This window comes from Paroedura picta, chromosome 1 (assembly GCF_049243985.1).
Source record: "Paroedura picta isolate Pp20150507F chromosome 1, Ppicta_v3.0, whole genome shotgun sequence".
Classification (NCBI taxonomy): Eukaryota; Metazoa; Chordata; class Lepidosauria; order Squamata; family Gekkonidae; genus Paroedura; species Paroedura picta.
The window spans coordinates 192230655-192255030 of record NC_135369.1 but is presented as its reverse complement, the minus strand read 5'-3'; the positions used below and the strand labels follow the sequence as shown (position 1 = coordinate 192255030).

Below are 24376 nucleotides of genomic sequence, written 5' to 3'. Positions count from 1 at the left end.
CTGCTACACCTTGGAGGGCCCACATCCAGCCTGTGCTGAGGCAGCCGCTCTGGCTTCCGGCTGCTGCCCGGATCTGGTTCAAGGTTTTGGCACTTACCTTTAAGGCCCTTCGGTCTGGCTCCCATATACCTTAGGGACGGCCTTTCTCCCTATGCCCCCCCCCCACAGAGCGTTATGCTCTTCAGGAGCAAATTTATTGGTCATACCCAGTCCTGGGGAGGGTTGGCCTCAACCAGGGCCAGGGCCTTCTCGGTCCTGTCCCCAACCTGGTGGAACGAGCTCCTGGAAGAGCTGAGGGCCCTGCGGCAGCTTTTGGCATTCCGCAGGGCCTGCAAGACGGAGCTCTTCTGCCAGGTCTATGGTTGAGGCCGGTGCGCTAAGGGACCCCCCTCCCATATCCTCCTCCAGAGGTCTTGGTTAGGGGGGATCTTTTTTTAGTTGTTTTAAATTCACCGCATTGTATCTTGGATCTTTGAATGGGTATTTTGTAATTTATATCATTTTTAGGGGAATTTTACTGAGGGTTTTATATGTTGTAACCCACCACAAGCCTTTCAGTGGCAGGCTAAAAATCAAATAAATAATACATAATGGCCAATGATGGGCCTGGAGGGGGTGGGGAGGGGAGGGGCACAGGGTGGGCATGTCCACAGCTCTGCTTCTCACCCAAGTTCTGCACAATTGTGCAACTTCTGAGTTTTCTCAAAGATTGTAGAATGTTTCAGGGGGTTCTCAATGGTAAGAAAAAAGTTGAGCAGCAGTTGAGAACTTTTAGCAGCAGAGTTCTCCAAGATTTACTTGCTAAAGACTGCTTCTTAGACTTTGAATCTGATAGTAAAAACAAGTAAGTTGCACATGCGGTTCTTTGAACTAAAACCAGCAATCCAGACCGAAAACCTGTAGAGAATTTTTAAATATTTTATTGAAAAAAGAAATGATTCTCTTTATTATGCAAGGCTTTAAGAAGCATAAGCATTTAAGAAAATTCTCAGAGTTTCTAAGATGGCTTACTCATATTATTCCAGAGACACCGTTAAAACCAGCAAAATTTTATTTAGGTTATCAGCTTTCCTGTGTATGCACACTTTATCAGATCCTTTGCACACGAAACCTTAGACCTTGAATAAAACTTTGTTGGTCATAAAGATGCTCAAACTTTGTTCTGCTGCTTCAGACCAACACCTCAATGTATCATTATAGTGAGTAATAATGTGAAAGGCAAACAAGAGTTCAGGTTTTGTCTCACTGGTTTTAGGGATTACCAATCAAAGCACATCCACCCAGGAATCTCACCCAATTTTCTTCACAGACCTCCATCAAAAGAAATCTGATTTGCTTGTCACAGTAGTACATATTTATAGAAATATATCAGTTTTATTCATATACTGGTTCCCAAGTATGGCTTCCATCTGTGGATATTTAAATCCACAGACTGGGGCCACGCTTGCACCAAACGGATTTCTGCAACCTTGGGTGCTGCAGAGAATACTCTGTCCTTCCTACCTTCAGCGCGGTAGAGCCTAGGCACCATGCTGGCCCCAGTGATAAAGTGGTGGGGGAGATAGGATCCTTGTTATGAGTCTTACACATCTGCACACTCTAAATCTCTTCTATCATCAGCACATGATTTTTAAGCCGATAGAAATGCATCCAATAGAAATGCATGCCATCATACCAGCTAAAAACCTGATTTCTTAATGTACCAGACCTAACCTGCCTACCAGAAAATCAACTTCTGAAGTTGTATCTAGTCTGCTTCCCCCCTCCCCCATCCATGATAAATATTTCAGTGACCAGCTTCTGAACTGCAGCAGAATGGGAATCCTGCATACAGTGAAAATTGTCAATATTTCTCTCTCTTTCCCCTCTCTCGCCACTTCTGCAGTTTGATCACTCATGGCTTTGGGACCCCGGCGATATGTGCTGCCCTCAGCACTTTCCAAACTGTCCTCAGCGAAATGCTGAACTACTTGGAAAAACACACAGCACACAAAAACGGCAGCACGGCGGAATCCGGCCAAGGACACACCAATTCAGAGAAAGCCCCCCTGCGGAAAACTTCAGAGGCTGCCGTGAAAGAAGGGAAAACAGAAAAGACAGACTAACCACATCAAACAGAATTTATTGCCAGAGACCCTCCCTGCAGATATATTTTTAAAAGAAACATATAGCTATCTATATACGTATATATCTATGTATCTCTCTCTATATATATCTCATTGAGGGTGATTTATCTCCAGTGGACCAAACTGAATGGGGGGAAAAAATACGGGGTTTCAAAATAGCTAAGCTAATCCTTACTGAGCCCTAAGAATGGCAATGTACAGTAAACGCATAATGGAAATTGTCCCTTTTTCAAAACGTGCTCTAAACCGCTTTGTGTGTCTGTGCGTGCGTGTGTGTGTGCACATACATTTGGCCATCTCTAGTGGGACACTGACCTCTTCTCCCAACAGCATTTCTGGACTTGGAAGACCAGCAGAATCCGACTGGTTTCAGGAAGACCTGAAATATTCCCCATCCCCATTTGGACTATAACGAAGGACTCCAGAACTGCTGGTCAGGCCTATGCTGCCCCTGGATGAACTTGTGGTCCCATCACTCACTGGACGGACGAAAGAGAAAGGAACGCTTCTTTTGGTTTCCCTTTATAGACGATATGGAAGGTTGCCTGGTACTGAAGTGAAATGACTTCTCGTTCCGGAGAATAACCAAACTCTGCATTATTGGTGGCGGGGGAATTTACAGTAAAACCACATACAAGTTATGTCAAAGTCTGTCAAGGATCAGTCCTACTTTGAGCAGGAGCTTTGAAGACCACCCTGGAGAAACAAGTCCTAATGGGTGAGGCATTTGTAACTCTCCCCTGAGCATCCAACTCTCTTTCCCTTCATCTTAGCACTGAAATTCCATATCTGCAGCAAACCAAGAGATCTTTTGTGTTGCCTCTATTGTATAAGGTTTCTTCTTCCCTCCCCTTTGAAGTGCTTCTTTCACTATGACTCCAGGAGTCCCTTGAACATAAATTCACAAATGCGCAGTTTGCTACAGGCTAGTAGATTACCAGATTCAGGTTCAGAATGGAAATGGCGACTTGTAGCTCTGTTCAGATAACCAAAACAATGTAACGGGAACGTTATAGGAGGAAGGGATCCACATCTCAGGCCTACGCCCGTTTGGTAAAGGGTGCACATGGTTTCCTATATGGGAATAAACTGTACAGCAGGGGTAGTCAAACTGCGGCCCTCCAGATGTCCGTGGACTACAATTCCCAGGAGCCCCTGCCAGCGAACGCTGGCAGGGGCTCCTGGGAATTGTAGTCCATGGACATCTGGAGGGCCGCAGTTTGACTACCCCTGCTGTACATAAATAGACTTGTGCATAGGGACTAATAACACAGTTGTGAATATATGTCATACTGGAGGAATGGCTGGCCACCATGACTGTGTGTGTGTGTGTATTAATGAAATGGCTTCCTCCCCTTTCCTTTATTTTCATTGTCCTCATTTTCATAATCTGATCAGGCATGTCAGGAACAGGCCAAAAGCTACAGGCTACAGCAAAACACTTATAATCAGCTTGGACTAGTGGTTGGAGCAGCAGCTTCTAATCTGGTGACCTGGGTTTGAGTCCTTGCTCCTCCCCCATATGCAGCCAGCTGGGTGACCTTGGGCTCATCACAGCCCTGTTAGAAGCTGTTCTCCCAGAGCAGTTCTATCAGGGCTCTCTCAGGCTCACCTCCTTTCCAGGGTGCTTGCTGTGGGGAGAGGAAAGAGAAGGAGATTGTAAACTGCTTTGAGACTCCTTCAGGTAGAGAAAAGCAGCATATAAGAACCAACTCTTCTTCTTCCTCTTCTTAGTGGTAATGAAGTACAGATTTCATGCTTGTGACCGTTCAGACTTTAGAGGCTGCCAGTTTTTTTCCCCTCACTGTTCTTGTTTCTCACCAAGGATGGGAGAATTGTCCCTATCCTGATTTGTCATCAGTTTGGACATCAGTTTGGAATTATTTTACCAGGTGTCTGCTAGAATTCTAGATTACTAGTCAATTTTTTTCAGAGAGGGCCTGGCGTTCACAGATCACATCATTGTGTATACCAGGGGCATACACTCACTCCAAAAATCCACTCGTCATCCATCCGTCCGTCCATCCATCCACCCACCCACCCGTCCGTCCCTCCGCCCGTCCGTCTGTCCATCCATCCTCTTTCTGTGGCCGTCTCAGGCATTTCCCCTCCATAGCAGTTAGGATGCAGTCTTGACACTGCAGGGCTATAGCTAGATTCGAGTCCAGTAGCACCATAGAGACCAAAAATTTGGGAGCTATAAGGTTTCAGGAGCCAACGGGCCCTTATTTAGGCAAAGGGATCTTATACCATGAAATTTTTCTTGGTCTCTCAGGTTCTCCTGGACGTGACTCTGCCTGTTCTACAGCAGACCAACAAGGCTGCCCTCTGAAGCTATCAGTACGAGAATGGGAACATAACAAGAGCCTGGTCTTAAGACAGAGCACACTTGCAAGCACTTCTTCTTATACTTTGCCTCCTGTCTCTCACAAAAGTTCCAAAATCTAGAAGACTTGCCATGAAACATGACCAGATCATAATGTCTATAGCGATCACTTGCTCTTTTTCAAACCCCTATTGCAATTGTGCCTTTAACAGGTCACATGGGATTTTACAGGTGCCATTCAGGCTACAGAACCTGACTGCTCATCAGGACACAGGAACAAGGAAAAGTCCACGGAAGTGTATCCCGAGAATTCCCCAGTCTCCCAGTTCCCAAACTGGATTTGATTTCACTTTGCAAATGTTGACGAACAGCTTATCTTGGAGTCGCAGTGCACAGGATTCACAGATGCTTGTGGCAGTTAGCTTGACTTGGTCTGAGATGTGTGAGGCCCACACCCTTCTTAAGCATGTCCGGATGCCTGCATCATGGTGAAGGCCTAAGCAGAGCTACCCCCTCCTAAGTTAACCGACTTCAATGGACTTACGAGGGGGCAATTCCGCTTAGGACTGCAGATGCAGAGATCTTAAGATGCAGACAGTTGCTTCCGTGTTCCTCCCAAATAGAGATTCAATGGGTATGAAGATGGTACCGTAAACGCCAACAGAACCCTCCATGGGTAGGATTTGGTATTTGGTGTCCATTGCATATCTCATGTCAATGTAACTTTATCCAAACGAAATTTAATGACTGTTTGAATCTTCCATAAAGGTAGATTCCAATGAGTAGCCGTGTTGGTCTGAAGGAGCACAATAAAATCAGAGTCCAGTCCGGCACCTTGAAGACCAACAAAGATTTATTCAAGGCGGGAGCTTTCGAGTGCAAGCCCTCTTCCTCAGACATAGTTTTATTTCTAATATGTCCTTGTGAACTACAAATGGGTTCGAGGGTTTTGATTGGCTGTTTTGGCAAAGAATTATCATGTGGCTGTGTTTGGATGCTGTGACACAGTTTACTAATGTAACAGGATTAACTTTTGCTTCTATATTCCTACTGTTATGATGGTCAGTTCTTAGTCTGACGAAGAGTGCTTGCACTCGAAAGCTCACGCCTTGAATAAATCCTTGTTGGTCTTAAAGGTGCCCGACTGGACTCTGATTTTATTGTGTTTGAATCTTGTGGCTCTTTACCAAACCATTTGGGCAAACTACCATATTGCCATGCCTCAGATTGGAGAACTGCTTGGTGGATATATTGGTCATGCTCTCCTTTGAACAAGAGAAGTAACATCCGGCCCTCAGAGATGCTCTCACGGACAGAGACAGCCTCATTGGCCAAATGGGTCATCAGATTCTGTGGCCACCATTCCAATACTCTTGCTGTGATTAAGGATCAGGCATAACAGTGACCTTGTAACTGTATGGGAGAGTTCTACACCTTTTGGGGTGAAAAAATAAATGAATATTAGAGCTCTCTTCTGTTTGGAAATCTTGGGCTTTGTAACAAAGAGTGGCTCCCTATTCCCCAAACAATTGCAACTTGCCCTCATAACACTCAGAGGCTATGCCATGCACATTTACCCCTGGCTACGTTCATTGATTCTGGTGGATTTTGACCAGAGTTCCTCTGTGTAGGATTGTGCTATTAATTTTTCTGTGCTGTCCACAATTTCACAGGAACCCTGGAGTGGTTAGTCCTGACAAACCTTTTGCTTTTTTGCTCCTTTTAGTAAACTCTGGGCTAACAGATGGTTAACTCTTTTTCTCCAACCAGAAAGCACTTATACTTAAATTTGAATCTTGTTTTTATGTGCACATCTGGGAATGTAATGTATCTTTGCAACCTGGTGTACCAGACAAGTATCCCTGTGGAATATATGTTTGTTGGCAAAAACAGGGTTGCTACCACCTATTGACCCTCATGGTCAATCCCAATGGCCGGATGCACAGGGAATGTTTTCAGATCTCTTTGTAAATACCACTCCCTACTCATCTCTACCTTTGGGGTTTCCTCACAGGCATGGTTGTTTTATAGAAGCACTAACATGGTGGCAGTCTTGCTAGCCTGAATGCACCCGTCCCCCCTTGCATAGTCCTGAGTGTGGGTGTCCCCCCCACCCCACCCCGAAACAAGACCTTCAAACCATCAATCCCTCCAGAAATGAAGTATCAGAGCTGCTGATGAATCCAGGCGAATTTGGTCCTGATCGTAGCCTCCGGAGACAGAACATGGCAAAAGGGGAAGAGGAATTGGCATGTTGGAAAATTTGGGCCAACACAAATCCTACAATGTTCTTTCTCTCCCGGCTGTGCTCTGGGCTCAATAGAAATGCTGTTTGCAGGACTGGGAAGAGGAAGGTGCTTTCCCTCGGTGAGATAAAGGTCAGATCTCAGTTCCTTTGACTTACATTAATTTTTATATATACCTATAAATAAATAGCTTTCCTTTTGTATGATGGATTCTGTTCTGTACAGCAGCTGTTGTAATTGTACTTAAATGTGAGTAAGCACTTGATCACAAGCCAGGTGAACCTTGTTTCTTCTGCCCCTCCCCCATTCCAATGCGCTGATTTCTAATTTGGTGGTGAAAATGCATTTCCCCCCCCCCTTTCCTCTTTCTCTTTCTTATATGACTTGTCCGTTTGACATGAGTCTATTAAGACAATGACCACACTGAAACGAACATTTCACGGCAATAAAATCTATGTTGGTTTATGCTCTCGGCCACCCATCTTTTTGTCTTGGGGGTTTCTAAAAAGCTTCTTCTAGGCCGCCATTTTATTTCCTTCTATGCCTTTAACAGGGGGGTCCCCAAACTTTTTCAGCCCGTAGGCATCCTTCGAATTCTTTGGTGGGTGCGGGCAGACAATTACGCTGCCAAATATGCAATGGCCAATCAGAAGCCTTGCTGGGCAAAAGCCCCACCTGGCCCCACCCACTTTCTAAAAACACGGGGCCAGTGTCAAGAAAGTTGTCATCAGGGGCTATGAGCCCCACTTTGGGGACCTGCTTTGGCAACTGCGGCTGCAGATCCAACAGGATCCCCTCCCTCCACGGTAGAATCCCGATTTTCTTTGCTTTTCATGCAATGTTGTTATGGATCATTCAGTGTAAAGTTTACAAGACCCCAACAAAGACAGCTAAGCAGCAATAGGATTTATTTAGGACACATGTTTGCAAGCATGGAGAGAAAGCTAATTGGTGCATTCTCTGAAGTCTGCATCAGGGCAGCTCATTTTTAAGACCTTGATACGTCATCATGAGGTATCCTGATGCTCACTCCCTCACTGTCCCTTTGACCAATCAGGTCGACGACGAAGGGCGTACAATCTGACCTATCACGGATGGCTATATATCTTATTACAATTTTCTCGCTCTTTGTTTCAAAGAATACATTCCTTTATATGGAGGGATGCTACTTTCAGGAGCTATCTGCTTTTGACAAACTCAAGGCTACTTTGAGAGACAAAGAAATGACTATACACATAGTGCCACAGAAGCCAACAATGAACTCTGCCTGACCTAAAAATAAACCATAGACAGACTGTGGCTAAAGTGTGCGTATGACTCAATTGTGTTCCACAAATCTATAGTCTATATAATCTATATCAATGTGGTAAGCATACCCCCAAGTCAGAAGACGGGACAGCTCAGTGGGATTGTCCACTGGAAGCGTTTTGAAAGGTGTCACAAAGCCAGTCTTTTGTATAAACTGCAGAAAATGAGGCCAATCTTTTTGGTTAATCCCCAAGTTCCTGAGTAACCGCTCCTATTGCCAAAAAACATGCCTTGCTGACTCTTTGCCTCGAGGCCAGGGCCAAAACTGAGTCTGGGGAGCCTTGCTGACAAGGGCCACCAACTTTCCTTCGAAACATGGTTTTTGGGGATCAAGTGGTACCACCTTCGGAGGCCTTGTCAACTCCGGTAGGGGCAACTTTCCGGCACAAGGACCGCTAATCAATCCTTACTATGGGGCTGTGCGCTGTGGGGTCCGAATCGGCCGTTCCAGGCTGACGCAGCTGCGCACAACCCTCATGCGCCCTTCTGGAGAACTCCCACAGATTTCATCAAGCCTTGTGGGGTAAATGAATTGCAGGGGAGGCTGCTCAACGGGAGCCCCTTTTTAGGAACTTTCGCTGGCTTCTCTTTCTTTCTTTCTTTCTTCATGAAGCAATCAGGGCCGCTCACAATATTACGTAGGAGAAGACCATGTTTGAAACGTATCGAATGTGTAAAGCAATCAGATCTGCCTTAAAACCCATCAACAGTCTCAGCACCAGCTCTCCAGTCAGAGGGAGGGAGGGAGGGGTGAGGGGCTTTGGGACTGGCTGCTGAATGGGGTGTTTGCATAGAGAGGCCTGCTAATTAGTAGTCTTTGTAGGCCTCAGTCGCAGGCCCCATGGAAAAGCTCTGTCTGGCAGGCCCCATCACGAATCATGGAATCCTTGGGTTGGAAGGGACCTCCAGGGTCATTTAGTCCAACCCCCTGCACTAGGCAGGACACTCACAACTGCCTGACCACCCATGGTGACCCCAATTCCATCCCCCCCCCCGAAACCCAGAATCCCTGGCCAGTCTGGCCTGGAGAAAATTTGCCTCCTGACCCCAAAGTGGCAATCAGCATTTCCCTATGCAAGAAAGGCCGCAGGAGCCAAACATGGACACCGTCCCTTCTGCCCCCACTCACAATCATCTGCCTAAGGTCCCAGAATCAGCCTCTCTGTCCGATGGCTCTCCTGCCTCTGCTTAAAAACTTCCAAAGAAGGAGAACCCACCACCTCCCGAGGAAGCCTGGTCCACTGAGGAACCGCTCTAACTGTCAGGAACTTCTTCCGGAGGTTTAGCCAAAAGGTTTTTTTGAATTATTTTCATCCCATTGGTTCTGATCCGACCCTCGCGGGCAAGAGAGAACAACTCTGCTCCATCTTCTATATGGCAGCCCTTTAAGTATGTGGTTATCAGATCCCCTCTTAGTCTCTCCAGGTTAAACAGACCAAATTCCCTCAACCTTTCCTCGTACTGGGGAGAGCCCTCAAATGGCTGATCTCCCTTCTCCAGGGTCACAGACATAGGAGAAAGAGTATCCAACTACCATCACCTCCCATGTGGAGTCCCCAGGGAGCGACCCTCTCCCCAATCCTATTTACATCTTCATTTGCCCTCTCACACAACTGGCACAGGAGTTTGGGCTGGGTTGTCACCAATATGTAGATGACACCCATCTCTTCCTCCTGATGGATGACCACCCCACCCCCAGAACCCTTAGCCAGATGCCTGGAAGCGGTGACAAGGTGGCTCAAGCAGAGTCGTCTGAAGCACAACCCTGCAAAGATGGAGGTCCTGTGGTTGGGCAGGAAGGGTCCAAGTGAGGAAGCAGGCCTGCCTGACCTGGACAGACTGCAACTATCAGTGGCCCACTCCACCAGAAACCTGGGTGTGACCCTTGATGCTTCCCTTTCCATGGAGCCATGGGTCATAAGAGTAGCACAGCTGGCATTTTGCCACCTTCACCAAGCCAAACTAATAGCACCCTACTTGGCCCCAGAACATCTGGCCACAGTGATCCATCCAACAGTCACCTCTAGACTAGACTTCTGCAATGAGCTTTATGCAGGCCTTCCCTTAACTCTGGCCCAGAAACAGCACCTAGTCCAGAATGCTGCGGCCAGAATCCTCAAAAATACACCATGGAGACACCACATCTGGCCTGCCCTCCAACAGCTACACTGGTTGCCAGTCAAATTCCAGATCAAGGTTCTGGCAGGGAATCGGCTTCCAGGACATATGCAGCCAGTGTACCTGAGAGGTTGCTTCTCTGCCTACACCCCCCAGAGAATCTTATACTCTGCCCTTGGCCCCAAGGAAGCTTGTCTGGCCTCAGTCAGGGCCAGACCCTTCTCTGTCCTGGCCCCCACCGGGTGGAACGAGCTCCCTGAAGAGATTGGGGCCCTTCCTCAACTTTCACAGGGCATTCCGTTGAGGTCTGACCAACACCTTCCACTGGCCCCTCCATGACTGAACCCAAACTGACCTCCCTCCGGGTTCATGTTTAGAGAGCTATTATTGTACTGTTAACTGTTACAATATTGTTACTCAGTTTTGGTTCCCACCGTTATGGTTGTTGTTATTATGATGGCAATATATACCCCTGTGCTTTATGTAAACCGCCCTGAGCCTTAGGGAAGGGCAGTATAGAAATACAATAGATAAATAAAACATCTTTAAACCGCCCGAGTAAGGGCTGTCTGGGAGGAGTTAGGGCGGGCCCTGTCCGGGATAAAAACACGGAGGGGCCAATCAGGAGCTGCAAAGTGGCTCCTGATTGGCCCCTCCGAATGTCCATCCTGGGCCAAGCAGCCAATGGGGAGCCGCGCAAAGCCCGGCCAGGGAATCACCGCATAGACTGAACTGCCAGCCGATGCAGTGAGTCCTCTGACCAGCCTGCTCCTCCTCCTGCTTCTACCAAGGCCACTCCAGCGCTCGGCAGAAGGCCCAGCCATGCTCCGGGGTGGGCTACGGGCGTCTCCGGCTTCTCCCGGCCCCAGGAGCAGCCGGGAGAACCCCCACCCATGCCCACTCTTGCCTAGCGCCCATTTTATCTCACAATAAAACGGGCTTTAATGCTAGTAACTAAATAAAACTGTTCTTAAGCAGCGTTTGCATATTTAAACCCTGCCTCAGTGAGGACAAACGGTCTCCAAGGCTCACCTTCCACGTCCTTCTTAGGGCCATGAGCTCTTCTGGAGGGTCTGGCAGCCCCCATCCACTTACCTCCTGCCACACCCACTTTAGGGGTGCCAGTCTCCAGGTGACACCTGGAGATCTCCACTAGCACAATCGATCCCCTGGAGAAAAGGGCTGCTTTGGAGGGTGGACTCTATGGCCTTACATCCCACCGAGGTCCCTCCACTCCCCAAAGCCCACCTTCCCCTGGCTCCACACACGCACACACACACACACACACACACATGGACACACAAATCTTGAGCATGCACCTTGCAATACAATGAGACGTTTGCTTTCCTGTTCAAGCGCTACCCGACTTGCTGAGATGCTCTTGCCAAGAGGCCTTTGTGACATGTCTGTGAATATTGGTGACTATTCTGTAGCAGCCCATGTCAGGCCCTCCACTCCACTCCCCTTGCAGCTCTGAGTTCATGATTCCACAAGGCTGGGGACCCATCAAGGGGCTTCGCCAGATCCAAAGTTAGCTCCAATTGGCTCTACAGAGTGACTCAGCGTGTGTGTCGGAGGTCTAATTTTGTTCAGTCTTTGTCACCTGTCTGCCCATCAAGAAGGAGAATAAACGTAGCTCTCCATGCCTAACCAGGAGTGACTTGTGCAGTGCATTAATCAGTAACATCTTTAATGGGTTAACCCATAATTAATGACTGGGGGCCATTCCGCACCGGGATCCATGTAGCAAATTGTTTGCTGAACGAAAAATCGCCATTTTAAATAGTGGAATTCGGCGTAACGCATACCTGCCTTTGTAGTGGAATCCAGGTGCGTTTCTATCATTTCCCACAGGGTTCCGGTCTCGGCAAAAATCGCTAGAAAGGAAGCTCTATTGCTGAGCTGTGTCCCGCCCCTGGCCGTCAACCAGCCAATGGGTGGCCGTTAGCATGCTCCCAAAAAGCCCCTTTCCCTTTAAGGAAGTTTTAAAAAAACCAAAAACACACCAGTTGCAACGAATCTGCATTGATTCGTTGCAACGGAGAGACCCATCCAGCTGGCAGGTGGTGTTTGAGCTGCCGTTTCATCGTTGCCACGTTCCCCCCCCCAAGTGAAAAAAAAATCCCCCCCCCTCACGGGCGCGATTTTTGGCCGAAAACAGTGTGGAAATAAAGTGAAAATAAAGTGAAAATAAACCAGCAAACGGGCTTGTACTTGGTGACTTTAAACAGAGGGACTGCAGCCGGGGAAACCTCGCTGGGTAAACGAAGGCTCACTGGTGCGTTGATCTCTGCTCGCTCGGAGAAAAAAAAATGGCGATCGCTTCGCCGGAAGATCAGAGGAGAGAGCCAGGGGGAGGGACTTTGCAGAAACCGCAACAATGGTAACGCACAGAACTTTCCCGTTAGTGTTGCAGATTGGTTGCAGGAGTGTAGCGCTTTCCGGAGGGTGAATCCACTTTTGGGGATTTCCCTGAAAGCGCTACAACGAAGCGCTTTTTGCAGATCGGTTTAAGGAGTGTTGCAGATTGTCAACGATGTTGTGCATAACGGCAAAACTGTAGCGATTTCAATTAGTAACCATTGTGTTATTTTGGACGAATGCGGAAAGCCCCTGGGAATTGCTATCCTCCCTCCCTCCCTCCCTCCCTCTTCCTGCCTGCCTGCCTTTCTTTCTAACTGCTTGCTTTCTTTCCCTTCTTTCCTTCTCTTTTTCTTTCCTTCCTGTCTTCCTTTTTCTTCCTTCCTTCCTTTTGTTCTCTCTCTTTCCACACTTGAGCTTAACTAAAAGGCCAGGGAAATCCGAAACCCACACGCCCATCAAGAAGAGCTGCGGAGGGAAGATCACTCCAAGAGCTCTGACACCCCCTCAATCAAAACTAGTAGCAGCATTTGAACGGTTTTATTTTTTGATTGTTATTAAAAGAATTAAGATTATTTATTTATTTATGCCCATATTGCAATTGGCAAGTTGAATCCAGCAGTCATTTGCAATGTATCTGCATGGTTTTCATGCCCATCTGGGACTTGCATTATGCACTTATGCAGCAGCAGCATCAAAAATACACTAAGAATAAAAATCCTTCCCCAGCCTCGATTCCGATTTCGAGAGAAGCAAGAACTGTGTGTGCACCGGCGCCCTCTGCTGGGCTATGTCTGAAGCTCATCTACAGGGAATTGCTCGCTGCTGCAGAGGACGGACATTGCACTCCCCTGTATCTAATGGCCCAAGGCCTTGTCCCTGGAAAATGCTTGTCTGCAGGGTGGGCCCCACGATAGGGCTCTTTAGAACCCAGGGGGACACTCGGATTTGCAGGAAACTGGCTTTGGAAGGAGGAAGTGATTAGGCATGGGACCCCCAGAAAGCAAAACGCCGAAATCTGGTGGCAACTGGGGGTGCAGTGGGTGCTGCCTTAGACCACGGAGAGGGGCCTGCAGGACTGCAAGTATTCTCCATTCCGACTGGAATGGGCCCCTTTGGGAGAGCACCTGCAGGGGGGAGAGATTCACCTCCAGCTTTTGGCTGCAGATCACACAGTCCTTATTAAAGACAGTCAAGCCTCCCCCCCCCCAACCAAGATGCTGTCCTTCCTTTTCCGAGCAAGGGAGGTCAAGGGCTGGGGTCCAGCATTTCGAAGAGAGTCCATCAGTGCTGTTCCCCATCATAATTGGCCCTCCCTCAGAGTACATTCATCGGCATTCCGAAAAGAAAAACAAACCATGATTTTCGGAGAGACAGTGTGGGGCCAGCCCTTGACTGAGAGCAGAGGTGGGGGTTGTGGCAGGGACACAACCTTTGGCACAAGTTGTCCGGCCAACACAGGGTCGGCATTCTAAGGCAAGCAAAACCACCAAACACTGTGGTAAGCTGGTCCTGGGGGGTTGGCTTGTTTTTCTGAATGTGCCACCAAAGTCACTGCCCCATGGGGATTTCAAGGCAGGAGACGTTCAGGGGGGGGGGGGTTGGCCATGGCCTGCCTCTGCATGGCGACCCTGCCCTTCCTTGGTGACCTCCCATCCAAGTACTGGCCAGGGCCACCCCTGCTCGGCTTCTGAGATCTGATGAAATGGGGCTAACCTGGGCCGCTCAGGTCAGGACACAGGAGCAGAGGGGATCTGCCATTCCCTGCCTCTGCACAGAAATCCTGGACTTCCCTGGTGGCCTCCCATCCAAGTACTAATCAGGGCTGGCCCTGCTTAGCTTCTGAGATCTAAGGAGAGGGGGCTATTCTAGGGTGTCCAGTAGGTAGGAAGTCCTGCACGCTTCGGCATGGAATCCAGGTAAGAAACAGACAGAAGGAAAGCCTCCCATCTTCTGCTTTGAGCCTCACAAGACCAAGAGAGCACCCTGGCAAGACATGGAAGCTGTTCCGTCCCTCAGCAACAGCCTTAGATATAGAAGAAGACAAAGACGGAAGACCAAGTAGAAGAAGAAGAAGACGAAGAAGACGAAGACGAAGAGTTGGTTCTTAGCTGCTGCTTTCCTCTACCCGAAGGAGTCTCAAAGGGGCTTCCAGTTGCCTTCCCTTCCTCTCCCCACAACAGACACCCTGTGAGGGAGGGGAGGCTGAGGGAGCCCTGAGATTACTGAAGAAGAAGAAGAGTTGGTTCTTAGATGCTGCTTTTCTCTATCCGAAGGAGTCTCATGGTGGCTTTCGATCACTTTCCTTTTCCTCTCCCCACAATAGACACCTGTAAGGGAGGTGAGGCTGAGTGAGCTCAGAGAGAACTGTAACTGGCCCATGGACACCCAGCTGGCTGCCTGTGGAGGAGAACGAGTGGGGAATCAAGCCCAGCTCTCCAGACTCATGACCAGCCTGCCACGTGGGCTCTCCAGACCCAACCTTGGAATGGAGAAGGTTTCCTCGGTGAGTGATTTCGTGTTGGGGGATTTGTGGCTTGAGCCAGAAAAGCTAGACAGCTGCCTTGCTATGTGCTGGGTGGAGGGTTGCCAGTCTCCAGGTGGGGCCTGGAGATCTCCCAGAATGATGGCTGATCTCCAGATGATGGAGAGATCACACCCCTGGGAGAAATGGTGCCTTCAGAGGGGGGACTCTACGGCACAATCCGCCATCAAGGTCCCTTCTCTCCCCACGTTCCATCTTCCTCAGTCTCTGCCCTCTAGCCTCCAGGAATATTCCAGCCTGGAGTTGGCACCAAGCTGGATCAGAGCTCATTGGGTCACATGGGTGCACATGAGAAGAGGGCTTTTTGTTATATTATTATTATTATTATTATTATTATTATTATTATTATTATTATTACTATTATCCTTTAATTTATATCCCGCCTCTCCCCGGAGGCTCGAGGCGGGTCACATAAAACCAACCCCCTAAAAACAGTAATAAGAACAATAAAACATAGTACATTAATTGCAACAAGGCAAGACAAGAATGGCGGCCAGGTTCATGCAAATAACCCAATTTCCATAACCCCACTAAAAGGAAGGAAACACATTTGTGAGGGGGGGGCAGATCTCCCTTGCTGCCCAGCCTCAACCATAGACCTGGTGGAAGAGCTCCGTCTTGCAGGCCCTGCGGAACGTTGAAAGTTCCCGCAGGGCCCGCAGCTCTCCCGGGAGCTCATTCCACCAGGTTGGGGCCAGGACCGAAAAGGCCCTGGCCCTGGTCAAGGCTAGGCGAGCTTCCTTGGGGCCGGGAATGACCAATAGGTTAGCCCCCACAGAGCGTAAGGCCCTGCGGGGGGTATAGGGCGATAGGCGGTCCCTCATATATGCTGGGCCTAGACCACGGATGGCCTTGAAGGTCAAAACCAAAACCTAGAACCTGATCCGGAAGGCAACTGGTAACCAGTGCAGCTGCCTCAGAACTGGCTGGATATGGGCCCTCCACGATGTAGCTGTGAGGACTCTAGCAGCCGCATTTTGGACCAGTTGCAGTTTCCAGATCAAGCCCAGAGGCAGGCCGGTGTAGAGCAAGTTACAGAAATCTAGTCTGGAAGTGACCGTCGCATGGATCACTGTGGCCAAGTGTTCGGAGGACAGATAGGGCGCTAGTAGCCGAGCCTGGCGGAGATGGAAAAATGCCTGGCCAGCTACCTGCTTGACCTGTGCCTCAAGTGTTAGTGAGGCATCAATGGTCACCCCCAAATTTCTGGCTTGAGACGTGATCTTAAGTTGGCTTAACATCTGGTCTTAAGAAGAGCCTTAACATCTGGTCCACCTCTGCACAACTGGCTGCTGCTCCTGAAGGGGGTGCTTCAAAGGCCAGCAGGAGAGTTGGGGAGCCCACCCACCCACCTAACCGGATTGGAAGATTTAAAAGCTGAGAAGGAGAGAAACCTTGGTGTGACCAATTCATTTTAGGGATATTGGCAAAATAGGCCACACGGATGTGCCTCTCTCTTGTCTCTCTCCCCCTGTTCCCTTTCTAGATTCATCACAGTCCAAAGTTATTTAGAGGTGGGGGGGGGCCTGAATTCACAGAAAGACATTCAGAGACCACTTGGCAAAATGGAGAAAAACGTTCTTTCTTTTATCTTCTTTAAATACCAGTTCAAAGGGAAGCGGTCCATTTTTCTTCCTCGGCTTTTTTTTATCATGTAACCTGAAAGGAACAGGCTTCTTTTATTTCCTTGAATGCCGTGCCATGGTCTTCTTCATTAGAAATATCCTAAGGATGAGTAAGCCATGGATTTTAAACCTAAAATTACTATCTCTTATGGACTATATTAGGGGGGCCTAAGCCTTTGAATTATGTGCTGTCCTATAGTAGCAAAACACACCTTTTAATTTGGTAAAAAATTAATCAAACTTTCTTCATCGTTACATCCAATCCTGAATTGGGTCAAGGAGTGTGGATCAAAAACTCCACGCAATGGGGCCCAGGACAGATTGAGAATGTACACGTATAGGTGTGGGGAGGGGTAAAAATAACTAAACAACACAAGCAACATATTTTGCTTTAACTGACGAATTCACACTGAGCTTTTGTGTAACTAGAGTTGGAGACATGGGCAGCCATTTTGGCAGTTGCTAGGCAACCACAAGGTTGTCCTGCCTTCCAAGCTTCTGTATGGGTTGGTCAAAAACGGGGAGGAGACTTTAGTTAGGCAGAAGACAGAAGGGAGAAGCAAACACAGAAAGGGGAAGAAGTAAACTGAAGGAGAGGGAGATGTTATGCTGGCGGGTGGGAGACAAGAAGAAAGAATACTAGGGGAGAAAAGGAGGGAAAGTTCAAGCTGAGGGAGACAGCTAGCAGTTGGCTGGGGGAAAAGGGGAAGGAAAAGGGGTTGGGGAAAGGATGGAGGGGAGGGAAAGAGGAAAGGTGGAGGGAAGGGGATGATTGATCGATCGATCGATCGATTGTATGGCAGAATCACACACCAGAAGCATGTGATAATATCACTTATATAGCCAAGGAAAGAGGACACAGAGGGAAAATGAGGTCCTTCCTATGAATCCTCTGGGAACACTACGCATGTCTCAGCCTAGGAAGGACACCTGCCATGACCTGCTGATGTGGTCTAGTCTGTGGGTTTTCCAGTGTATTCTTTCTGCAGCCAGCAGAGACGGTGGCCCCTCTGGATTTGCTGGTTCCTTTCCATTGGAGGTGACCAGGAGTAGGAGGTGGGGGGCTGGACCAGTGTCCTGAACCAGGTCTGTTGATGGCAACCAGCCCCACTTGACATACAGCAGAGTGCAATCTGGAGAGCCGGGTCTGATTTCCCCCCTTCCATCCCTTGGTGCTTGTGGGGAGTTTGGACCAGTCGCAGTTCTCTCCAAACTCCCTCAGCCCTACCTACCTACCTCCCAAGGGGCCTGCTATGGGGAGAGGAATGGAAGGTGATTGTGAGCCGCTTGGAGACTCCGGGCTGAGAAAAGTGGGAGATCAAAAGGTACCCTGGAGAGCCAGTGTGGGGGCCAGTTAAGAGCCAGTTGATCCTTCACTCATCTCCCATAAGCCTGCTGGGTTCTCTGCAAACTCTCTCAACTCCACCTGCCTGACCTAAAATCTGAATTCTTTGCAGTGGGCAGGAATATAACTGAGCTCCAGTAGTAGAGGGAGCTATTAGCTCTGTGCCACCCTGTGAGTTTTCTGCAACTTGACAAAACAGTGTGTTTTCTGAGTCAAAGAATGATTGGCATCTCAGTGTTAATGAGAAAGATATAAACAAAGAGCCAACTTTATTTTCATAAGGTAAAAAATAAATAAGTGTCCAGTATTCCGGAAGGGAAGAGGTTCTTTGTATTGTGAAAGCACCAAATACAAACAAGCCAAGACTACGCATCTGTAAGGCCCAACCCCCCTGGGATCCATAGGCCTTGCATGGGAGCAATTTACTGGCTTCATTTTTACGCCACCTTCCCATTTATCCTCACAACAACCCTGTGAGGTAGGTTAGGCTGAGAAAATATAAGAGAAGCCATGACCAGCGGCTCCTCCAGTCCAACACTCTGTATCACAAAGTGGCCAAAGCCCAGGGGCCATCAGAAAGCCCACCAAGCAGGGCCAGAACTATAGAAGACCACCCACTCTTGCCCCCCCCCAAGAACCAAGAAGACAGAGCATCTCTGCTCCAGACAGAGTGTTGCATCTAGACCTTGGGGCTAAGAGGCACTGATGGATGACCTGGGCTCCCTCTGTCAATCCAACTGCCTCTTGAAATTGTCTGCACTGGAGTCCCCACAATTCCCTGCAGCAGCGGGCTGGCCTAAGGGCCCCCTGTGAGCTTCCATAGCATGAGCCAGACCTGGGTCCCCCAGATCCTAGGTGGACATTCATCACCCCCACACCACTGGGGAATTAGATTGCAACCCCTTTTGTTCAGAAGCAAGGCTGAATTTGAACTGGGGGCTTCATTGAAGATTCTTTGATCATTGCCAGGGCCAGAGCACCCGAGGCTGCCCTTGACTGAATCAGGCCCTGGATCCATCAAAGCCCATCTTGTCTGCAATCCGGCCAACAGTGACTCTCAAAGGTCTCAGACTGACAAGATGAGGCACATACGGAAACAGAACAAGACTACTTCTGAACACGTGCAGAGTACACTTCTTGTGGCTAGCTGTCTTGGTTAGGGACAGCAGTTTCTTATCTGGCGAGCCCGGTTTGATTCTGCACTCCCCCACATGCAACCAGCTGATTGACCCTGGGCTTGCCATGGCACTGAGAAAGCTGTTCTGACCGAGCAGTGATATCAGGGCTCTCTCAGCCTCACCTCCCTCACAGGGTGTCTGTTGTGGGGAGAGGAAAGGGAAGGCGATTGGAAGCCACTTTGAGACTCCTTCAGGTAGAGAAAAGTAGCATATAAGAACCAACTCTTCTTCCTCAGTAATCTCAGGGCTCTCTCAGCCTCTCCTCTCTCACAGGGTGTCTGTTGTGGGGAGAGGAAAGTGAAGGCAACTGTAAGCCGCTTGGAGACTCCTTCAGGGAGAGAAAAGCGGCATATAAGAGCCAACTTTCCACTTCTCTCTCACACAGGTCACTCACCTGTGGTGCTTCTTTGTATTTGGATTACAAGAAGATGCAGGATTTGAAAAAAAAACAGTGTTGATTTCTCCCAAAATGGGAGGAGGAGGAATCCTTGAATGTAGGGAGGTGACAGTGTTATGCAGGGAGTGTGTGTGTGTGTGTGTGTGTGTGTGTGTGTGTGTGTGTGTGTGTGTGTGAAGAACTGTCAAGTTGCTTCCAGCTTACAAGAACCCCGGGGACCAATGGCCTCCAGAGCGTCCTGTCCGTGGCAGTCTTGCTCAGGTCTTGCCAACAGAGGAGTGCGTCTCCCTTGATGGAGTTTGTCCCGCTCTGGTTGGGTCTCCCACTTTGCCTGCCACCATAACTGTTGGATCCTGCAGAATATGGTTGGAAAGCAGAGCTGTGGACACACCCACCCAGGGCCCCGCCCCTTCCAGGCACATCAATGGCCATTTGGGGAGGGGGGGCACGAGTCGAGATTACCATATATGGTCACATCACCAGATAAATGTTTAACACATTTTAAAATATGCAAAGAATCAATTAACTCCCATCCATCCAGGGAATCTGAGAAAGTCTGGGTTTGATCCAGACCCCACTGCTTTGTCTTTTGGGTGGTCCACAGTTCCCATGAAATCCTCCTCCAAGACCCCGTTTCAAATGAATCCACTTTCGTCCTTGTCCAGCTTCCCTGCCCCTCCATAACCAAGCTGGGCCTGAATGAGCTGGGCCTCTGGTGTCCCTCCTGCCACTCCATGCCCTTTTCCAGCTGCCCTGACAGGCTCAGTTCTCCGTCTGATTCCACAGCCGGGACATTTGGCCAAAAGGGTGAGACAGAAAAGTGTTGCGAGGTCCTATTGTTTTACTGTATTTCATCAAGAGTTTTAACATGTTGCAGTCTGCTCTGAGCCTGCCTGCAGAGAGGGGCGATCGATAAATCAAATAAACAAACAAACATGGTGTCCCTTTTGGATGATGCCTGAACTGATGAACAGGAAACCCAGAACAATGTCTACGTCTTCAGGGATCCTTAGAAGGAGGGAAAGGATGTGGGCAGAGGCAGGTGGGCAGTAACCTTGCCGGTCTGAAGAAGCAGAACCAAGTTGAGTCCAACGGCACCTTGGAGAGCAACCAAGGTCTATTCCAGGCCCCTTCCACCCTATGTCTATGAAAAACCAGGACATTATTGGTCATTGACTGGGGCATTATGAAATTTGAGGATCAGATTTTTCTGTTGTCAGACAATGACCTTTATGTTTCTAATAGAGCCAGTTTGGTGTAGTGGTTAGGAGCGCGGACTTATAATAACCACTGTTGTAATCATACAATAATAACCACTGTTATAATTGTATGATTATTAATGAAGACTGTTCTACGTATTGTTTATAAGTTTAATATAAACCACCCTGAGCCTCCGGGGAGGGTGGTATAGAAATATAATAAATAAACAAACAAACAAATAAATAAATAAATAATCTAGCATGCAAGGTTCAATTCTGCGCTCCCCCACATGCAGCCAGCTGGGTGACCTTGGGCTCGCCACAGCACTGATTCTGACCAAGCAGGGCTCTCTCAGCCTCACCCACCCCACAGGGTGTCTGTTGTGGGGAGAGGAATGGGTAGGTGACTGTAAGCTGCTTTGAGCCTCCTCCGGGTAGAGAAAAGCGGCATATAAGAACCAACTTTTCTTCTTCTTCAGTAATCTCAGGGCTCTCTCAGCCTCCCCTCCCTCACAGGGTGTCTGTTGTGGGGAGAGGAAAGGGAAGACAATTGGAAGCAGCTTTGAGACTCCTTTTGGTAGGGAAAATGGCATATAAGAACCAACTCTTCTTCTTCTAATGGAATTGTGCTCTTTGCTCTCGCTGCTAGAAAAATTAGGTCCAATTTCGGTAAGCAGAATTGCTAATGGTTTATTACTCCCCCCCCACAAAAAATGATAGAGCTTATTCTAATTCAAACTTCATAATTCATAGCCAGAACTTGTAATACATCACCAATTTTAGCTATCTCTGGTTATTCACTTACAAGCAGGATATCACATTGTGTGTGTTAAATATTCATCATTATTAATTAGTCATCATCATTATTAATTAAATTTCTATCCTCCCTCCGGAAATCAGTTTGGGGGTGGTGTCCCTCATATAATTAACTACTGAAAATAACATCACATATCATTAGAAGAGTGAAACCCTTTAGTTAAACCCTGGTCTACAACCAGCAGGTTGGTCACTATCAGTTAATCATCTCCAGCCGAAGATGCTCTTGTGGGGGTCTTTTGTCAGAGAGGGCCTTAGAGGTATGAAGTGTGCGTGTCCCGGATGTCCCATAGCTACTGCCATAAACTTTGACGGCTCCTTCATCCCACGTGCAGACGAGCGGAGGTTATGCAAGGCGGTCCTCAAATGTCACCTGGCGGCCAGCAGAGGGCGCAGGGTCAATTCTCAAGAGGAAGGCTCCGCGGATTTCTCCATCCACTAAAGAAGCCGGCGACCTCTTGCTGCAGACCCGCGCTGCTTCTGGCTGGCCGGGAACCAGAGGACCCGGGGACGGGCGGCGGCGGCGAGAGATGCGTTTGGTCTGTCCGCATCGTTCCGTTCCTCTGAGGAAGAAAACCACGTTGGGCGACGAAGCCTTTTGCTAGCGGGGAATACGATCTTGGAAACAGAGATTGGTTGTCCCAGAGGGCACGCGGGGGACCGGCAGGAAATATCTTGGGCCGTATGTCCCTGAACCAGCTCCGTGACCCGGCGGGAGTGTTGCTGTGTACTCGATACAGCCCTGCAGTCACTATCGGAAGAAAACCAATCTCTATAAATCCGTATACAACTGTGCCCGTTTCTTTCTTTCCCGTTCATTTCCGTTTATACTGAGGCAGCGGGAAGGGGTCGTTTACCAATGTGCTACCCCCCCCCCTCGGTTTTTAGGCAAAAACAAAAAATAACCTAGAAAACTCGAGGCTTTTGATGTATTAAGGAGTTCGCGCCTCTCGGTCATTGCAGGAAGGGCCGAGAGAGGGCGCTGATGCTCTGTGAACTGCGCTCTGCGCGGCGCTTTCGCTTTGCGCAGCTTGCCCTTAAAGCTGGGTTTGGAAAGCCTCGTTTCGCCTGCGCCAGGAACCCATTTAGGCGGATCGCTATAAACCCCCTTTCCTCCCAGCCCCCAGCCCCAGCCCCAGCCGTAAAACGCTCTTACATCACAGTTCTTTACATATTGGAGAACGGCCTTTCAAGGCAATGTTTTGCCCAGGAATATCCAGCGGCAAAGGTAAATGGAAAGAGTACTGGCCAAGGTGTGCAGAATGCAGCGATGTTTACAAAGGGGCATCCTAGGCAGGAAACGGCCGTGCGGAATCCGGACTGGTAAGCCTGCCTGAGAAACGCAGGCTGCATAAAAAACAAGGCTGCCAAACAGTGGAGGTCGTTCCTAAACACTTTCTTTCTTTCTTTCTTTCTTTCTTTCTTTCTTTCTTTCTTTCTTTCTTTCTTTCTTTCTTTCTTTCTTTCTTTCTTTCCCCGGGGTACAAAAAATTATCAGTTTTCTCCACAAGTAGATTGTGATAAACTTTCACTCGACTTGCGCCCACTAGAGGCCTCTGGCTGATATTGCAGGGTAAGGGGAGAAAAATATACAACAGTTGATAAAATTAAATTTAAAATGTCTTAGATAACCCCGACAAGTTAAAACCGGTTAAAACAACAACGACACCACCTTGAAATATATGTTACGAATATCGAATTCTTCCAGAAATTCGGGACGATTTGGGCGTGTCAATCTCTACAGAGATGGACCGATGGGTGGGTGCGGGTGGTAAATGGGTAGGCGGATAGAGGTTCGCTTTCACTGATTTAAAGCGTTTTCTTCCGTTCAATGACCTGCCACCGATTTAAGATAAGGTACACATCTCTCTAAGCGGGGGAAAGAGGCGCCTTAGTTGGGCTTTTGCGGAAGATTCCGATCGACACGAAAGGCTTTTCGGAGGAAGAGTGCTTGCACTCGAAAGCTCACGCCTTGAATAAATCTTGGTTGGTTTTAAAGGTGCCTGACTGGACTCTGATTTTGTTTTCATAATCTGGGGAAGGGAAGGCAGGCAGGCAGGCAGGCAGGCAGGCAGGCAGGCAGGCAGGAAGGAAGGAAGGAAGGAAGGAAGGAAGGAAGGAAGGAAGGAAGGAAGGAAGGAAGGAAGGATCGATCCCCAGACTGAGGACGGCCTCCAACCCCGATCCTTTTGACTCGGCTCCTTGTAAATCCCCTCCGCCCGAGCCGGGAGTGTGCCTCCACTGGGAGACTTGGGGCCAAAGAGGCTCAGAGGCCATTTTGGCCAGGCGTTTCCCAAGAGGATGGACACCCGCCCGAAAGAGGAAGGGGTCAGTTGGGCCCCTGCAGGGCTGGGGGTTGGCTTCCTTGCTTTGCCTGCCGGTCTGCGGGCGCCCCGGACGCTTCTCCTTCCCGTTGGCCCGACGGGAGGCAGATGCGGGGGTCCTCGAGGGCCCGAGAAGCGCCAAGGCCGTGGCGGCGAAATGGTCGGGATTTCCTCCCGGGTGCTCGGGCCGTCCAGCAGCCTAGAGGGGAGATGGGTTTGACGGGACCGTGAATGGGCGAGGCCGGGCCGGTCCTCCCACTCGTTGCTGCCCCCCCTCCCGTTGCCAAAAACAAACCCCAGAGGTGCCGGCTGCGGACCGCGGCGAGGACTCGCCCAGGCAGGCGAACCCAACCGGCTGCCGCTCCCCGCCCAGGCCGCCTGGGGCCCCAAGGACGGGCGTGGCGACGCGGGACCCTTGAGCTCCCGAGGAGGACGCCGGCTTTGGCAGGCTGGTTTGGGAGG

At 49.1% G+C, this 24376-nt stretch overlaps 1 protein-coding gene across 3 annotated transcripts in view; it reads left to right on the top strand.

The window, feature by feature from the left end:
- TFAP2D (transcription factor AP-2 delta) overlaps positions 1-7163 on the top strand; it is a 48840-nt gene extending 41677 nt beyond the window's left edge. For 2 of the 3 annotated variants that reach the window (XM_077315150.1, XM_077315138.1), the window contains one exon: positions 1886-3252. In XM_077315150.1, coding sequence (XP_077171265.1) covers positions 1886-2105 — 220 coding nt within the window. In that variant the 3' untranslated portion in view covers positions 2106-3252. Of the gene's footprint in view, positions 1-1885; positions 3253-4401 lie in introns of those variants that run through there. The other variant, XR_013227053.1, reaches the window with a different exon arrangement.
- The last annotated feature ends 17213 nt before the right edge of the window (positions 7164-24376 follow it).